At 46.5% G+C, this 19,792-nt stretch overlaps 1 protein-coding gene across 1 annotated transcript in view; it reads left to right on the top strand.

The window, feature by feature from the left end:
* Positions 1-19,792, top strand: part of GABRR3 (gamma-aminobutyric acid type A receptor subunit rho3) — a 600,200-nt gene that overhangs the window by 347,372 nt on the left and 233,036 nt on the right. Inside the window, exon 6 of the mRNA XM_086936148.1 lies at positions 1,941-2,081. Coding sequence (XP_086792274.1) covers positions 1,941-2,081 — 141 coding nt within the window. The remainder of the gene's footprint in view (positions 1-1,940; positions 2,082-19,792) is intronic.

Raw genomic sequence — 19,792 nt, 5'->3', positions numbered from 1 at the left:
CTTTGGTGAGCCATAGAGCTGGACCTCCTGTGCTAGCGATTCCAGCTTCTCTGGCGAGAAGGCCGGGATCCTCTCACCTGCTCGACCTGGCATGATTGCTCCCAGAGGTCACAAGCAGTGGCAAAAGTGGAGGAAATCTTGATAGCTGCAGTATTAAGAGGAAAATTGACTTTTTTTGACCCGCTGGGTAGATATACCGTAGCAGTAATGCTTGAGAAAACTGCGCATGCGCACGCACCCACGCATGCACATTTCTTGCGCAAAATGCGCATGCACGCCTGCATGCGCAGTTTTCCAAAGCATTACCGATATAGCGAGGAAGAGGAGGAGGGCATACCGGAGACATTGCAGTAAAGAGGTAAATGGTTTTAAGTTTATTTTTAATTACTGTTAACCTACTTCTTAATAGGGAGGTGGAGGCGGGCAGCATAGCGGAGCTCCACAGAGTTTGTTTGCAACTCCGTGGACCTCTACATAGCCCTGCTAGGCCCACTATGCCCAGGGTTACAATAAAGTCAACAAATGGTATGCAATGGGCCAACTGCAAGGCCCTTGTTGTACACAATAGTCTGGAAGAGACAGCGCATACGCAGACTAGCCGAGACCTAAAACCACTGTCAAGATTTTTTAACATTGTTCCTTTCCATTTTGAGAAAAAACAGATCAAGGACTTCTTATCTGTTCACAATTATTTGGTATTCTGAGATTGAGGGTGCAGTGTTGGAAATCTGTGGAAGAGTTGTGTTTAAGTCAAAGGACTGCTAGTTAACAGTTTCAATTATTGCGGTCTGCTATGTGTTTCACCCAAGACATCTCTATGAATGTCTTAAGGTACTGCCCCTTATAAACAAAGCATTTGTATATGACTAAAGTGACCCCTAGTAACACGTTAGGCTACTTAAACCAGCTACAATAAGCATTTGTGTCTGTAGACTATCCAAATACCCCGATGCTTGTTGATTAGAGCAGCTACTTTTTTTGAATCTATTTTTATTCACAAATAAGGGCCTCATTACGATGTCAGTTGGAAAGCATTCCAATCAAATCCTTGTCGGAATCGGTTCTGGCTGACTCATGTTCAGCAAGTCCGACCAACCGATTATGATGTTTCCGAACACCATTCATTCGGAATCCAATTAACTTCATTGGGAGCCTTTGTTCTGACCGATAACCAAGGCTCCTATTGAAAAAAGGGGAGGTTGGGGAAAACCTTGCCCCTACATGGTGCCTCCCACACTGTGCATGGTTTTAAAGAGGGGTCCCATGGGTACCTCCACAGGCCCCATCCGGAGGCCTCGGGGCCTGCTACATGACCCCAAAGTTACTTTCCGACAGCCCTTCCATGTCAGATAAACCGTTCGGAAGTGTTGTCCAAATCAGACATTGTAATATGTTGGTCCGTAGAGCTGTACTATTCAGCTCCGACCGACTCAGAGTCTCCGAATGCAGGTCGAAACTGAGTTGGAAAGGCCGAACGGTTACCTTCTATTATGATCGGTGGGTTGGAAATGTTTCCGGGTCGGTCGGAAACATGGGTTCCGACATGGGTTAGGAAAATGCGAATGCTGTTCAGAGCCTTTCCAACTCACATTGTAAGGATACCCTAAATGTGGTATCAGGTCTCCAATTGCAATTAGTAATAACGAGCAAGTAGTTTAGATTCAAATATGAGGGTTTGGTCTAACATATGTGAGAAAGGCAGTGGGTGCGACATAAATGAGGGCTGTCCCTGGATAGAAGTAATTGGAAGCTTCCTTTAACTTCTGTTGAGCATGGCTTGCTGTGTACTTTAAAAAATACTCTAGGCTCACTTCAAGTTACAAATCTGTGTCTGCAATGTTGTCTTTCACTCGAGTAAGGAATTTGATCCAATTGATCTACTGTCATGAAAGAAAGTACAAAGACAGCTACTAAATATATAATGGTTTGTTTGTTTGTAGATGCATACAACGAGGAGGACCTCATGCTGTACTGGAAGCGTGGAAATGAGTCATTGAAGACAGATGAGCATATTTCACTATCTCAGTTCTTCATTGAAGAGTTCAGTGCTTCAAGTGGACTTGCTTTATACAGCAGCACAGGTATATACTGATTGATAAGCTTTATTCGATAAAAGATTTATCATAAAAGCATTGCAGAAATACAAAAATGTAACCAGAATTAAAAGGAGCACAATACAGATAAAAAAGTATTAATCCATTAGATCCAATAAAATCAGCATAAAATATACAATTTAAAATGATTGCATTCATGGGACTTCATCACCAATTCATATATACAGGAGAAGGCAACCACTTGGTGCCCACTAACTTCACTGTTTGATCAGGTCAGTGATTCATCCCATATCCTTCAAGTTGGAACCTGCAAATTCTTGCCTACTGCTTTTAGTCTTAATAGCCAAGCACACCCCAGGTATTTGGCTACTCTGCAAATCAGTGTTAGAGAAGAGGTGTCTGTTTTCATAATGCATAGGGCAGCCGCATGGCTCATGAAGCCGAGCGCTCTACAAACTGGCTTAAGCCACTTTTCTCTGGCCTTTATATAGACAGGACATGCCAGGAAAAAGTGGGCGATGGACTCATCGGGGTGGCCACAACTGGGACAAGGTGCAGCAACCAGATTCAACCCCTTCCATGAGGATGTCACTGAATTGGCCTGCAGGGTGCCAAATCTCAGCTTCATGTACAAGGTCCTTTCCCTAGGGACCTAAATAAAGTCGATATAGGGCTCTAAACTACATATGCTTTTAAATTTGAAGAATCCCTCCATGAGTTTCCCTGCGTGCTGGCACGCTAACTCGCGTTTTGACACCCAGTCCCAATATGCCCGCTTTAAATGGGGCTTGGAAGGGGGATACTGGGTTGCCCATGCCTCGCTTAGACCGATGAGACCCATAAGGTGCTTCAAATCTGCAAACCACTTTATCCTGCATCCCCTGTCTGCCGCTAATAGTTCGTCAAACCCCGCGGCGTACTTAGAAAGCTCCTCCGTTCTCTTGAGCCAAGCCCAAAAGAGCAGAGGGCGGAGCCTAGCGATGCCCTGAATGTGTCTCCTGCCAGTGTCATAGAACAGAGGCTTCAAGGGGGTGGAGGTGGGAAGTGATACAAGGTTTCTTAAAAATCTATTTTCAGACCTAGATAATTCGGTGATGTTCTCCATGCCCCAGAGCTCCGCCCCATAGAGAGCCGAGGGTACAGCTTTCCCATCATAAATTGCGAGTGCTGGTGCAACCGGTCTACTAACCGAAAGATGTTGTTCTCTGACATTTGCACCAGACACCTGCTTGTGGTTTAAAAACATTGTATCTAGGTGTAGGGACCACTTCATGTTTCTTGGAACTCTAATCCCCAGGTAGTCAAAGGACTCGACCATATCTAATGCAACTTCTTCTAGGGTGATGTTATTCCTAAAACGTTTGGAGGGGTTAATAGTCATCAGCTTGGTTTTACTAGTGTTGATGATTAGCCCCTGCTCTTTGCAGAAAGAGTCGAAGCTCTTCAACAATTTCTTTAGGCCAGCTGGGGATTTGGAGATTAGGAGAGTATCGTCGGCAAAGAGGAGGATGGGTATCTTCTCCCCTGCCAACACTGGGGCGTCAGATGGCTCCTTTTTGAGGTGGGCCACCACCCCATCAATGAACATTGAAAATAGGGTGGGGGACAACACGCAGCCCTGGTGTACCTCCCTCCCTACCGCAATCCTCTCTGTTAGCTCCCCTTGGGCCCCACACCTGATTCTGGCATAATTGCCAATGTGCATCCTTTGAATAAAATCTAAGATATATGGTGGCATACCCAGATGTCCAAGAACCTGCCAAAGCTTGCCCCGGAGGACCAGGTCGAAAGCAGTCTTCAGATCTGTGAAAGCCAGATACAGACTCCCTTTGCCCAAAAGGACTGACTTCCAATAGATCATAAAGAATCTGAGGACCTGGTCCATAGTTCCCACCTTTTGCCGTAACCCTGCTTGGAAGTGTGATAGGATGTTGCCATCCTCCAGCCATGTTCTTATCCTCAACAGAAGGACCCTGCCAACAACCTTCTGAATCACGTCTTTAAGACTGATTGGCCGATAGTTGGCAGGGTCCTCTCTATTACCCTTTTTAAATATTGGGACCACCTCGGCTCCTTTCCAGGATTCCGGGATGGCAAACCCTCTAACTATCAGATTCATGATATGGAGAATGAGTTGGGCCCAAGGCATGGGATCATGTAGGAGCAGGTCGCCAGGCAATCCATCTGGTCCAGCTGCCTTTCCTGGAGAGATGCTATAAATTGCTTGCTCCATTTCCAGAAGGTCAAACTTATCCGATGTTCTGTGGGATTCCTGTGAGACCAAAGTGGATTCGATTGGGAGAGGCTCGGATAGCGCCTCCCCTGTGTATAAATTGGCAAAATGATTCTGCCATTGTGAGCAAGTAATATGGTTGGGCATGGGGTCCATTGATGTCCTATCTTTACGATTAATTAGATCCCAGAATACTATGGGGTCTCTCTGCACTGCAGCTACCTTCAGTTCCTGCCAGTGCGCCTCCTCCCAACCCCTTATGGCCTCCACCAATGCCCTAGCATACTCTTTCCTAGCAATTCTGACAGCAGATTGGTCTTTCAACCTAATACTAAGTGCTATGGCTGCCCTCTTATCCCTGCAATCCTTAGTATACCAGGGGTTGCAGGACTTTTGATGGTTAGGTTTTCTGGCTGACTTGCCTTCCAAAATAAAAAACGAACTCAGCTTATCTATTGCCGTTTGATAAAAACTTTTAAAATTAAAGTCAGAATATTCCCCCAGGCCATTATACAGTGCCATCAACTCACTACTTTTGGCAACAACTTTGTCCCTCACGCTTGCTAATACTTGCCAGGGCAGGGCGATTATACTGTATATACTGTTATTGATATTACAAGCTTGAATAAACAGTTGTAAACTACAATATTGTAGAAAATGTATTAACAAACTGTACTATGCAAACAAAAAAATACAGAACTGTTGTGCTCTTGGCCACAAGCATTCATTGTAAGACTGACTGGTTTTGAAATGACTGCAAAGTGACAGTTCTTAATAACCATGACGTGAAACAGTAGTTATCTACAGAGGAAGCGAATTGTGCATACATGTAAACAATCTATCAATTAATCAAGTTTTTTGTTCATATTAAAATCAATGAAATTGAAATTACAGTACAATATTTGAGGCAGTAAAAACACACATAATGATGTCCACAAAATTGGCCACAAAAAGGCAAAGACATATTGAGTTCTGCAATATAGTATACACAATGTAGTACATTATGGCCTAAACATTGACTCTAAATCATCTCAACTGTTCATATAGGACATTTTCTGGCAAATAATTATTCAATATACTATTACTCAAATGTACTTATAAACATACATCACATATTTATCATATATTTAAAAGCAAGTACGTATTAAGCTAGTATAAATGTTACAGTTGCACAGTCCTATAACCTTACAATCATATTATAAATATGGGCCGCTTCAGGAATGGCGAGACACAAGCATCACGTGCACGGGTGCTTGCAAGCATGACATCCTGTGAAATAGGATCGATCCTACACTGGGACACATACTCCATGGCAGTTCCTTGTGCACTAGTGTCTTAATGTAATTGCCATCTTAACGAATACTTTAGGGTCCAACCCCATTACCGACCTCCAGCTGGAAACCACACTTTGTCTCGGAGAAGTGCTGTGGTCTTTGCGATGCCCTGGTGTCTTTGGTATGCCAACTCAATGATTCTTGACAACAGACTCCTCAGGTCCACTGTCTGATGTCCCCACATGAGCAGACCACCTTCACTCATGCTGAGCTCATTTGGACTCGTCAGATCTATTTCATCGTCACCTGCTCCTCTTCAACTAGTGTCCTGATGCCATCTAGGAAGTTTCTCCATTGCCTTCTCTGAAGAGCCTATTCTGCTTTGGCTATGCACGTGTCACTTTCATTGGCTTCCTGGATCTCCATCAGGGACAGAGTATTTGGGTAGGGATCATGGAGGATCATTTTTACCAAGTCTTCTCCGCCTTCATCTACTTCTGTGTAGGTGGTCCCTACAAATGTGATGGGTGTCACGACAAGTAATTGGCCGGACTATTTACCCCTGGGTGATATACGACTTCAAAGGTGTACTGCAGAAGTTCGACAGCCCATTGCTTGATTCTTAGAGGACCATTCCTAGCAGCGCCTGCAAACAAGGGGTCCAACCATCATCAGTCCTTACTTGAAACTTGTGTGCCCACATAGATAAAAGTGGAAGTGGCAGCATGCCCACTAGATGATCAGCTGCTTGTGCTTAATTTGAGTGTACGATGTTTCAGTGTCGCTGAGGGCCCGGCTGGTGAGGGCGATTGGGACCCACAACCCTTCCTGTTTATCCAGGCGTAGGAGAGCACCAAGTACCACAGGGCTTGTGCCTTCTACCAGCTCCGTTCAGTGCCTGGGGCTGAAGTAAGCCATTTTGGCATCATCCAGGAGTGCTCCTTTTACCATAGTGAATGCTTTTTGTTCTATGTTGTCCTATTGCCATGGACTGTCACGTTTGGTGAGGGCCCGGAGGGGCTCTGACAAAGTGCCAGGTGGGGAATAAACTGCTCACAATAGTTTCTTTCTTCTGGTGCATTTCTTGGGACAGCTGCTGTTGTGTGGCCTCTACATTCTTCAGATCAACTTGTGGTCTGACACTCCAAAAGTGGTATCCAAAGAAAGTCAAAAGTGTTGGTATATAATGAGCACTTTTGTCAGTAAAGTGTTAGCTCACAGTCCGCAAGGCACTTCACTGTTGCTCTCAATCTCACATGGTGGTCTTCCAAGGTATTTGAGAATATTAAGATGTTGTGGCTCATATTGAGTACACCAACTAAAACAGTCAGTGTCTCGCTAATCACTTCTATGAAGACCTCAGCTGCTGCCAAGATCCCAAAGTTTCGACATTGGAATCTACACAGACCCACGTAGGTGGAAAAGGTTGTGATTTAACGGCTTGCCTCTTCAAGCACGTCAAGCACACACTGGTGGTATCCAACATTTGTATTCAGTTTGGAAAACCAGCAAGTCCCATTCAGGTCAACCACCATGTCATTGACCGTGGCAGTGATGTGCCATTCCAGATGGATTGCTTTATGCGGGAGCCGCATGTCAATGCAAAGTCTCATGGCTCCTGGCTGTTTGGGCTGGGGGCTATTGCGAAGGGCGATACCCATGGAGTCAGCCCAGTCACTTTCTAAGTCACCTCCAGTCGTTCAAGCTGGTCTAATTCTTTTTCAACCAAAGTGCCTAGGTGAAACAGCACTCTTCTATGTTGTAGGGGCCACTGATCCATTTGGAATTTTACCTGTTATGCAACGAACACCAGATCGAGGTCTTCTGCTGTATGACAACCCAGAAGGCTTCCAGTGTCACCCTTTGTTAAGTGGAACCTGGCCTGTTTCTTCTTCACTTCACTCTCCACTGTCATCTCCTCGGCCCCTCTGAGGGGTATTGGTTCCATGCCACAATATGTGTAGATCCAGGCATTTCTGGGTGCTAGTCTTGGCCGTAGTAGGAGTTTGACTAATTGTGTTGTGTCCATTACATTCACGGGCACATCCATGCCAATCAGGGCTGTGATCCAGGTTCCTTTAATTTCCACTTTGCTCATTGGCATAACCGGTCCCAGGATGCTTGTTTCTGGTCCAGGGAAGACCTGGCTTTGCAGTTTCAGATGGACTGTTCCCATGGGGAACTGGTTCCAAGACTGATTTGCACATGGCTGGGTCTGAACTGGGGTGACACAGTGAGCTATAGAATGATGATGAATTATACCCAGATCTGTGTTTGCTTGGTAACTTAAAAGTTCTCCACACCTTAACATCTCCAAACCAATGGATGTGTTGAGAGGTTCAAAAAGACCATAAAGGCATGATAAAGGGCCTATCAGATCCATTGAGGTGAAAGTGGGACATCTTCTACCAATACTTGTTGTTTCCTTACAGGAGGTGTCTCAATAGGAAGTTGGGGTCGGCCCCTTTGAGCATCTGTATAGTCATCATGTCAGAGGGCCTCTCAGCCATTAAAGTAGGGGTGGAAACAAGCACCAAGAAACTCTTGTAGGGTGTAGTTAGCTACATGTTGACTCCAAGATCTCAGATTAAGCAATTCTTGAAAACTGCCACTGAGAATTTAACATCCAGCCAGAATGTCATGAAACTCTGGTCTGACCAGAAGGCCACTCCAGTTGAGTTCCAATCTGGTTAGATGGTCTGGATGAAGGAGCCACCGGATCCCGGGTCTTCCTTGACTGGTGGACTGGCCCATATGAGGTAAAGGACCTCCAGATCCAAGGAACTCTTTATGGGTCCTGCATCTTCTCTGCCTCAAGCAAAACTTTGAGGTGTCTGAGATGACTATGGTCTTGGTGACAGGTGGAGGTGAGGAGGAATAGAACTTCTCCTGGATCGCTTCTCCTCAAAAGAGCATGATGAATCAGAAAAGGAAGTGAACCTCTCCCTTCTATGCCCCCCCAAACAGGAAAGATATTGTATGAAGCATTGCAGCAATTCTCTTCCCTGTTCTCACTTACCTCTGGGCTCACCCATTGCTGTACTCACAACATTGGCACAGAGGACAGTATGTCTATGACGATAAGATCTACAGGCTATATGACAAAGTGAGGGTTAGTATCAAGGGAGAAGTGTCCAAGGTGATTGAGCACTCCAACAGTCCTTGGTATAGCTCAATGCTACCAACACCCAAGGCCACCGAACCAAACGCTACGCCAGAACTACTGTTCTGTGTAAATTATAGAGAGCTCAATTCAGTCACCAAGACTCAAACACACCTCACCCCCCATGCTGAGGACCTCATTGATCAGTTGAGAGCTGCCACGTTATCCAGAAACATCGATTTGGCATTAGGATACTGGCATTCTCCACTCCAGAGGGTCACTTTGGGTTAGACTGCCCCTATCACCTTTCAGAGATTGGTCAACAAGGTCCTGGATGTGTTGGAGGACTTCAGTGTCTCCTACTTGGAAGACATTGTGATCTTGAGCTCTAGCTGCGAGGAACGCCTGAATCCCCTCAGGACAGACATTCCGGCCCTACATAAGGCAGTCCTAACTATCAAGACCAGTAAGTGACACAGGTGGTCTACCTCAGTCACCAAGTCACTGGGGGCAAGGTACAGCCCCTCCAACCCAAAGTACAGGCCATCCTGATTTGGGAACCCCCCAAGGCTTAGATAGAGGTGAGAGCCATCCTCTGCCTCACCAGCTACTACAGGAGTTTTATCAAGGAATAGTGCACCATTGTTGCTCCCTTTACTAAGGTGGCTACTAAAAACCATCCCAGAAAGGTGATCTGGACAGAGGTGTATCAGAAAGTGTTCAACATCTTGAAGGAGGCTATGTGCACAGCATCAGTGCTGAGGCACCGAACTTCCAAGTCCATACAGATGACTCAACCCATGACATAGGGGCCAAGCTCTCACAATTAAATGAAGAGGGCCTAGACCACCCTGTAGACTTCAGCAGCAGAAGGCTATTATCTAGGGAACAGAGGTGGAGTGCCATAGAAAAGTATGCCTTTGAAGCGGTCTGGGCACCAAAGAGGTTGAGAGCACACCTGTTTAGAACTCACTTTCAGGTTCAGACAGACCACAGAAGCATCAGATTGCTCATGAAAATTTGGGATGAGATTCACAACTGTTGAGGTGATCAATCTCCCTACAGGGAACAGACTTTTTCAGTGAACACTATCCTGGGACTAACCCCTCCAATGCTGATGGTCTATGCAGGTTCTTCTTCCTTAGTGATGAGACATCCAATGGCTAGTTCTCTCCACTTTTAGCTGAGGTGAAACATGTTCATGACATTCTTGGGTGGTAGTCCCGTAGATTTTTGCCTTCACCCCTCCTGTTTTGCTGAATTTCGTTTTGTTGGCTTTAGAACTTTGCACAATTTACCATTGCTAACTAAAATGCTTCTGGTCTCCCCTTTAACCATGGCAAAGTTTGCCTACACCCAACCAATGCTAAAATGCTAGTGCTCTCTCCTTTAACCTTGGGTAATTTGCCTAAACACAATTGGCACATTTATTTACTTGTAATTCACGCGTAAGTCCCTAGGAAAAGTGGTACTACGTGTACTCAGGGCCTGTAAATAAAATGACATGCTACTAGTGGGCCTGCAGCAATTATTGTGCCACCCAATTAGGTAGCCTTTGTAGAAATGTCCCTGGCCTGCCGTTGCAGCCGATGTGTACAGTTTTAAACTGCAATTTTGACATGGGAAAAAAGCATTTTACCAGGCCTAAACATTCCTTTTTAATACAACAACGTAACCCCTAGGGTAGGCCTTAAACAGCCCTGGGCAGGGATCATAGTATTTATAAAGTTGAAGATTTACTTTTAAGTTTTACATGTCCTGGTAATTAAAAACTCTTAAATTAGTTTTTCGCCATTTAAAGGCCTACATCAGCCTTAGGATAACATTTGGTTCCCTTAGTGCATTTAATAAGTGATAACTTTCGATTGGGAGGGGGAACAAAAGTTAAGGTGGATGATCGAGGAATTGTAATTGAAAATCCTTTTTACTGGTAAATTCTGATTTGAAGTCACAATTGTGATAAGGCCACTTTTGGAAATTGGCATTGTACTCCTAACCATTTGGTGCTTACAGTCTGTTCCTGGATCATATGACTAGATGTAGTTGGCAATTGGCCTTTGTGTATTCATTCCAGAGAGCATCACAGCAGAGAGTCTGGATGTTGGAAGGATGGGCAATCTCTGGCAGCATGAGAGAGTGGAGCTGTCACTTACGATACTTGCAATTCAAAGACACTGCCTTAGCTCATATATAAAGAACTTCACACTAACCTTTTGTGCCTCCAGAAAGACCGGGACTAGGGCAGAAAAGTAGAAAATTCCATACACTTCTGCGGGGGGGGGGGGGGGGGGGGGGAAACACCAGAAGTTTTTTTCCCTTTGGGCACTAGGTATAAAAGTAAGACCCTCAGACCCACTCTACAACACACTCCTGGACCAGTGGATACTACAGAAGAAGTATTGCCCTGCTGCCTGAGGTCGGACTTGCTGTATGAGAAGGAAGACTAGACCTGCACCCTTCATCCCAGGCTCAGTGACTCCAAGGGTCAGCTGACGGATCTCCTGTTTTGAGATACAGGGACATACAGACCAGCTTTAGAGGCCCTAATGCAACTGCCCAGCTGATTTGCTGCAAGTGGACCTGCTGACCCTGCTGACCTCTGATAGAGTGAGTTCCAAGAAGTCTCTCGCAGATCCTGGACCCTTGGTGAGGAATCAGATGAACTACTCCTTAAGGAAGAAATCCTGAAGTTTTGGGGCTCTTCAATGCTAAACACAGGCTTGTTTGTGCCAAAATCTTGCCACCTGCGCTGACCAACAATGTGAAACTCCAGGGAACCTGACTCTTTGTGCTACAGCGGCCATCATCGATGACAACAAACGCAAGATATACACTTTATGTTACACCATCGACAGTCCGCGGTGACCTCCAAAGCAAATCTCCAGCAACGACCATAGGCAATGCCCAGCAGGATCTTTGCACTACAGTAAAAACTGTCCGCTACAGCGACAACCATCTGTGGCACCCTACCTCCTCCTTGAAGCCGCTTCTACCGCAAACGGAACTGTCAGACCTGTCTAGTGCTTGCTGTTCGGTCAAACCTTATGGTGGGCGGGATTCAGGGTGACACTGACCTGATCCTTGCAAAGATACCCTTCATGCAATGCCTAGTCGCAATGACAGAGATGAGATCATGGCTGTTTCCAGGGATGGTGTAAAATCCCACAAGACTTGGCTGCTTTGTTAGCTGGGGCTGAGTGATCTCAGCTATTTAGTTACATCCAACCAGGAAGGAGCAATTGTGTTCCAGCTTTTTGAAGGAATTCAAGCATCCTGGTTCCAGCTTCCTTGTTTGCTAATGTCCTACAGCATCTTTAGAGGATCTTTCAGCGTTTTTTGAATTCCTCGGCTCAGTTCTATGTGGAATTCCTGACTCAGACCTAAAAGCGAGGATAAGAGGAGCATACTGATTATGATGATTAATGGAGTAACGCACTGCATACACCAGCCGCATACTTATCTTGTGCACTGGCATGCCATGTAAAACCTCTTGAACTTCCAGCTTTATAGCGTGCCTTTAATGAGGACGGGGGTTCTGTAAAACAGACATTTGACCATGAACTAACATCTAATAATTTAGTCGAGAAGCTAGTTATTAATGCAAATTTGAGAGATTCAGTAATCTGAAAATAGTTATTTATTAGTCTTGAAATGAATGAGGCCATGGTGTCACATAATGAACATTGACCTTCATGTAGATGCGCAGAGCGTTGCGAGAGAGTTTTGGGTAACATGCTGCTCATTAATGTGTACAAAAGGGGGTGGCGATGGACGGAGCAGCTGAATCAATCAAACACTCACACTCACACAAGATCTGGGTCCAATCCATCACCGTTCTTTAGCCCACTCTGCCACCCCAGATCTCTTGACTTGGTGTGAGTGTCTGATTGATTCAGAAGCTCCGTCCATCACCAACCCCTTTTGTACCGCTTTTGGCCGCCATAAGTGTGGCAGGGTATACTCAGACGTGAGTCCCTTGCTCACTTTGCCACTGGATTCAAGCAAGCCGGGCTGAAGAAGGCTGGAATGCCAGAAACCGGTCCTCGGAAGCTTGTTTTTGGTCCAGGGAAGACATGGCTTGGCAGTTCGGGCTGCACTGTTCCCATGAGGCACAGGGTCAGACTAATTTGCATATAGCCATGTCTGAACTGGGGTGGCAGAGTGGGCTAAAGAAGGGTGATGGATTAAACCCAGATCTCTTGACTTGGTGTGAGTGTCTGATTGATTCAGAAGCTCCGTCCATCACCAACCCCTTTTGTACCGCTTTTGGCCACCATAAGTGTGGCAGGGTATACTCAGACATGAGTCCCTTGCTCACTTTGTCACTGGATTCAAGCAAGCCGGGCTGAAGAAGGCTGGAATGCCAGAAACCGGTCCTCGGAAGCTTGTTTCCGGTCCAGGGAAGACATGGCTTGGCAATTCGGGCTGCACTGTTCCCATGAGGCACAGGGTCAGACTAATTTGCATATAGCCATGTCTGAACTGGGGTGGCAGAGTGGGCTAAAGAAGGGTGATGGATTAAACCCAGATCTCTTGACTTGGTGTGAGTGTCTGATTGATTCAGAAGCTCCGTCCATCACCAACCCCTTTTGTACCACTTTTGGCCACCTTAAGTGTGGCAGGGTATACTCAGACATGAGTCCCTTGCTCACTTTGCCACTGGATTCAAGCAAGCCGGGCTGAAGAAGGCTGGAATGCCAGAAACCGGTCCTCGGAAGCTTTTTTCCGGTCCAGGGAAGACATGGTTTGGCAGTTCGGGCTGCACTGTTTCCATGAGGCACAGGGTCAGACTGATTTGCATATAGCCATGTCTGAACTGGGGTGGCAGAGTGGGCTAAAGAACGGTGATGGATTAAACCCAGATCTCTTGACTTGGTGTGAGTGTCTGATTGATTCAGAAGCTCCGTCCGTCACCAACCCCTTTTGTACCGCTTTTGGCCGCCATAAGTGTGGCAGGGTATACTCAGACGTGAGTCCCTTGCTCACTTTGCCACTGCATTCAAGCAAGCCGGGCTGAAGAAGACTGGAATGCCAGAAACCGGTCCTCGGAAGCTTGTTTCCGGTCCAGGGAAGACATGGCTTGGCAGTTCGGGCTGCACTATTCCCATGAGGCACAGGGTCAGACTGATTTGCATATAGCCATGTCTGAACTGGGGTGGCAGAGTGGGCTAAAGAAAGGTGATGGATTAAACCCAGATCATTTGACTTGGTGTGAGTGTCTGATTGATTCAGAAGCTCTGTCCATCACCAACCCCTTTTGTACCTCTTTTGGCCGCCATAAGTGTGGCAGGGTATACTCAGACGTGAGTCCCTTGCTCACTTTGCCACTGTATTCAAGCAAGCCGGGCTGAAGAAGGCTGGAATGCCAGAAACCGGTCCTCGGAAGCTTGCTTCCGGTCCAGGGAAGACATGGCTTGGCAGTTCGGGCTGCACTGTTCCCATGAGGCACAGGGTCAGACTGATTTGCATATAGCCATGTCTGAACTGGGGTGGCAGAGTGGGCTAAAGAACGGTGATGGATTAAACTCAGATCTCTTGACTTGGTGTGAGTGTCTGATTGATTCAGAAGCTCCGTCCATCACCAACCCCTTTTGTACCGCTTTTGGCCGCCATAAGTGTGGCAGGGTATACTCAGACGTGAGTCCCTTGCTCACTTTGCCACTGGATTCAAGCAAGCCGGGCTGAAGAAGGCTGGAATGCCAGAAACCGGTCCTCGGAAGCTTGTTTTTGGTCCAGGGAAGACATGGCTTGGCAGTTCGGGCTGCACTGTTCCCATGAGGCACAGGGTCAGACTGATTTGCATATAGCCATGTCTGAAATGGGGTGGCAGAGTGGGCTAAAGAACGGTGATGGATTAAACCTAGATCTCTTGACTTGGTGTGAGTGTCTGATTGATTCAGAAGCTCCGTCCATCACCAACCCCTTTTGTACCGCTCAATAATGTCTGGCGGATTTAGCATCATGCACTCCAGCGGGATCTTCAGGTGAGAGTCTGAAAGGAATGCTTCGCGGTGGACTTTAGAAGGTAACTTTTTCAGCGGCACTAACCTGGTCCCTGTTTTCGGCCCACGCTCCATCTCAGTCTGCCTGAACTTGGGACTTTCACCAAGTGTGGCACAATTAGATGAGTGCTACTTTCTGCCTTTAGGTGCTACACTTACCTTAAATCTTTATAACTGCATATGTTTGGTTATACTGATAGGATGTTTGTTGTTTTAGTGTCAGATATTTTTTTTATTTTTACTTTATTCTGAATTGGTGAACTAGGACCATGTTTTCATAGGAAAAGCATTTTTTGACTTGGCTATAACTTTAGTGTCATTTGACTAATCTTCATGAACTTTTTCCCAAAAAGTGTCAAGGTAGGTTTATATGTGTCATTGAAAGCTTGGGGGTGATCCATGAAGTGGGGACTGAGAAATTAGGGTGTGAATTTGGATGTATTTGTAATGTCCATTCCAATAGGAACATTTAGCCACACTTACAGCCCATGCTGCTGAATGGACTTAAACCAAATTTGGCAGGGAGGTAGATATTGGTTTAAGGAAGTGACTTTCGGTTATTTGGTGTAAATCCGTTCAGTAAAGGTTGAAAGTTATAGTATATATCTGGTCGCGAAGCCTTCGTGAAAAAAAGGAGGTAGTCCAGGGAAATGCACTCCTCTGATTAGCTACCATCACTTTAACCAGAAAGTTTTGGCAGCCATTCTAGGGACTTTGCTTCACCATGAAAATAAAGAAAAGGGGGCAGGGTAGGAAAACCCGGACTCCCTAGGGATGGTCTTGGGGTCCCCTGGACCCCCACCACAGCATGAAAGCTTTTATTCTTTTTTTTTAAATGACACAAAATCACAATATTCATGAATTCGCAGCAACATTTTTTTTAAAACAGCAAGCGTGTGCTTCTGCGCTTGCTTTTAAATACCCCTGGGTGGGCCAGGTCCTGGGGCATATAATACATTTTGGAGGGGGTGCACTGGGCCCCCCTCCTAGGGCTTTTCAAAGCCCCGGGGACAGACACCATTCTAAGGCACAAATTGGACATAAAAATAATGTGTGGGAGGACCTATGGCCTCCCCCGCATCCCTGATGACCACCACCTCCCCAGGGCAGTAATTTCATTATATGCGGAGAAGCCTCACAGCTCCTCCGTGGCCCCGGGACCCGCCACCTCCCCTGAACACATACATTAATTATTTTTTAAAACAATGCAGGGAAGTCCATATGGCCTCCCCTGCAGACATGGGGACTGCCACCTCCCTGGGGTTAAAATAGATGATAATGCATGGGGGTACCAGAGCCCACCATGCTGCCTGGCAACCACCACCTCCCCAGGGCACGAATACAATAATGAAGGAAGTCTGCTGCAGACCCCCAAACCAGGAAGTTTAACCGAGTCACAAGAAAAATGGTAAAAAAAAAAGGGGGGGGGTTGGAACACCCTGACTCCATAGGCCTGCTCAGGGGGTTCGACTGGAAAGTGTGGTTTTCTGCACTTTGTTTTCTTGAAGCCCCCGGTTGGGCCAGGTCCCAGCCTTGTGGCCCCCTCCTTTGGAAAAAACGTTTTTTTCTCAAATGGCCAAGCCCAGGGGGTCGTCACTGGGGTGGGGCCACTAGTCCCCCTCACTGCCCTCTCTCCCCTCTAAAAAAGACCTAGCCCTGGGGGATGGGGATGGGGTCCCTAGGGCGGCAATCAGCCTCAGGAAGGTGGCTGCATGCCCCCTCCCTTTTAATTGTTTTTTTTCAATGGCACAGTCCTCGGAGAATGGGGTACCCGGGAACCAAAGGGAAAAGGGAAGGGGGCCATGCAGCCTCCCTTCCTAAAATAAAAGAAAGAAAGAAACAGACAACTTGCTGGAGGCCCCGCCCCCTCTCTGACTACACTGCAAACACACCTCCTGCGCACGCTGGGTTTGGGGATGAAATCTCCTTCACTGCTGATGGTCCTTAGGAGCCAACTAGCCCAACGGGTAACTCTAGTAAGCCGCACACCGTGGGATTGCTGAGAGGTGGTCTGAGACCAAACCCCTTTTTACAACCCTCTGCAAACGTGCCTATTAGCGTACTACTGGTAGGGAAATGAGGTCCCCTTGTATCCTGAGGATCTCAGGACTAAAGTCGACTTCATCCCCCAAGCAGCAGTACACCAGGAGGCACGTTTGCAGAGTGATGTAAAGAGAGGGCGTGGACTCTGACCACTCTCAGCAATCCGGCTGTATGGGGCTTACTAGAGGGAACAAGAAGGCTAACTGGCCCCCAGGGACCCTCGGGAGGCAAGAGTGCACCAGGAGGTATGTTTTCAGAGTAGTGGAGAAAGGGGGCATGGACTTTGTCCACCTCTCAGCAATCCTACTGGGTGGGGCTTACTAGAGGTAATAGGTAGGCTAGTTGGCCCTAAGGATCCCTAGCAGCAAAGGGAACTTCAATCCCCATCCAAGAGTGCGCCAGGGAGTGCTTCGGGAGAGTGGTGGGAAAAGGGGGCTTGGCCTGCTAAGAGAATTTAGGAATCTTGCTGTGGGACTTACTAGAGGTAATAGGAAGGGTAGTGGCCCCAAGGATGTCCTTGGGGCCAACTACTCCTGCTGTTACCTCCAGTAAGTCCAACACAGTGGGATTTCTTAGAGTTAAAATGTCTCCAAAACTGCAGCAACAAGTGTTACAGTGTGGTGGAAGGCCCTTTGCAAACATGGAATGGTCACCTGTTACTTATTGCTAAATGTGGGTGTTAAAATTGTGTTAATTGTGTGCAAACTACTCTTGCTTCTTTCTGTATCCTCGCTTGCCTCTTTCTGCATTCTCTTCCTTCTTTGTGCACCTTTCTTCCTTTATCTGTACTTATATTGCCTCTTTCTGCACATCTCTTCCGCTTTCTGCACCTCCCTTCATTCTGCACCTCTCTTGCCTCTTTCTGCACCTCTCACCTCTTTCTGAACTTCTACTGCCTCTTTCTGCACCTCACTTGCTTCTTTCTGCAGTTCCCTAGCTTCTTGCTGCACCCCTCTTGCCTCTTTCTGTACCTCTGTTGGTTCTTTCTTTCTGCACTGCTCCTGTTTATTTATGTACCGCTATTGCAAATTTCTGCACCCCTCTTGCTTCTTTTTCCAACCCTCTTCCCTCTTTCTTTACCTATCTTGCCTCTGTCTGCACCCCTTTTCCCTCTTTCTACATCTCTTTTGCCTGTTTCTGCAACTCTCTTGCCTCTTTCTGCAATTCTTTTGCCTCCATCTGCACCCCTGTTGCTTCTTTCTACACTTCTATTGCCTCTTTCCACACCTCTCTTTCCCTTTTCTGCACCACTGTTGGTTCTTTCTGCACTATTCTTCCTTCTTTCTGTACCTCTCTTGCAAATTTCTGCATGCCTCTTGACTCTTTCTGCATCCCTCTTCCCTCTTTCTGTACCTCTCTTGCCTCTGTATGCACCCCTGTTCCCTCTTTCTGCACCTCTTTTGCCTGTTTCTGCAACTCCTTTGCCTCTTTCTGTACTTCTCTTGCCTCCTTCTTCACCTCTATTGCTTCTTTGTCCACCTCTCTTGCTTCTTTCTGCACCTTTCTTCCCTCTTTGAGCACCTCCCCTGCTTCTTTCTGCATCTCTCTTGTCTCTTTCTGTACCCATTTTGCCTCTTTTTGCACCTCTTTTGCTTCTTTCTGCACTCTCTTGCCTCTTTCCACACCCTTCTTTCCTCCTTCCGCACCACTATTGTTTCTTTCCGAACTGCTCTTCTTTCTGACCCTCTCTTGCAAATTTCTTCACCCCTCTTACCTCTTTCTGCACCCCTCTTGCCTCTTTCTGCACCTCTGTTGGTTCTTTCAGTACTGCTCTTTCTTCTTTCTGCACCTCTTTTACCTGTTTCTGCAACTCTCTTGCCTCTGTCTGCACTTCTCTTGCCTCTTTCTGCACCTCTGTTGCTTCTATCTTTGCAATTCTCTTGCTTCTTTCTGCACCTCTCTTGCTTTTTTCTGCACCCCTCTTGCCTCTTTCTCCATCCTTCTTCACTCTTCATGCACTTCTCTTGTCTCTTTCAGCACCCCATTCCCTTTTCTGTACCTCTCTTGCTTCATTCTGTACTTTTCCTTCCTCTTTCTGCACCTCACTTGCTTCTTTCTACACCCTCCTGCCTCTTTCTGCACCTATGTCAGTTCTTTCTGCACTGCTCTTGTTTCTTTCTGCACCTCTATTGCAAGTTTCTGAACCCCCTTTTTTCTTTTATTATCCTTCCTACCTCTTTCTGCACCTACCTTGCCTTTGTCTGCATCCCTGTTCCCTCTTTCTACACCTCCTTTATCTGTTTCTGCAACACTCTTGCCTCTTTCTGCAATTATCTTGCCTCCTTCTCCACCTCTGATGCTTCTCTCTACACTTCTCTTGCCTCTTTCTACACCCCTCATGCCTCTTTCTGCACCACTGATCCCTCTTACTGAAATTCTATTGCCTCTGAATGCACCCCGGTTCCCTCTTTCTGTACCTCGTTTGCCTGTTTTTGCAACTCTTTTGCCTCTTTCTGTATGTTTCTTGCCTCTTTCTGCGCCTCTGTTGCATCTTTGTGTACCTCTCTTGCTTCTTTCTGAACCCTTCTTCTCTCTTTGTGTACCTCCCCTGCCTCCTTCTGCACCTCTCTTGCCTATTTCTGTATCCTTTTGCCTCTTTCTGTACCTCTTTTGCTTCTTTCTGCACTTCTCTTGCCTCTTTTTGCACCCCTTTAGCTTCCTTCTGCACCTCTATTGTTTCTTTCTGAACTGCTCTTGCTTCTTTCAGCACCGTTCTTGCTTCTTTCCACACCTGGCTTGCCTCTTTCTGCACCCTTCTTCCTTCTTTGTGCACCTCTCTTCCCTCTTTCATCACTTCTCTTGCCTCTTTCTGCACCCTCTTGCTTCTTTCTGTGCCTCTTTTGCCTTTTTTCTGCAACTCTCTTGACTCTTTCTGCACTTCACTTGCCGCATTGACACCTCTGTTGCTTCTTTCTGTGCTTCTCTTGCCTCTTTCTGCACCTCTTTTGCCTCTTTCTGCACCCTTCTTCCTTTTTGTGCACCTCTCTTTCCTCTTTCATCACCTCTCTTACCTCTTGCTGCACCGCTCTTGCTTCTTTCGGTACCTCTTTTGCCTGTTCCTGCAACACTCTTGCTTCTTTCTG

The sequence above is a fragment of the Lissotriton vulgaris genome, chromosome 8, assembly GCF_964263255.1.
Source record: "Lissotriton vulgaris chromosome 8, aLisVul1.2, whole genome shotgun sequence".
Classification (NCBI taxonomy): Eukaryota; Metazoa; Chordata; class Amphibia; order Caudata; family Salamandridae; genus Lissotriton; species Lissotriton vulgaris.
This window is presented reverse-complemented; position numbering and strand designations above follow the sequence as displayed.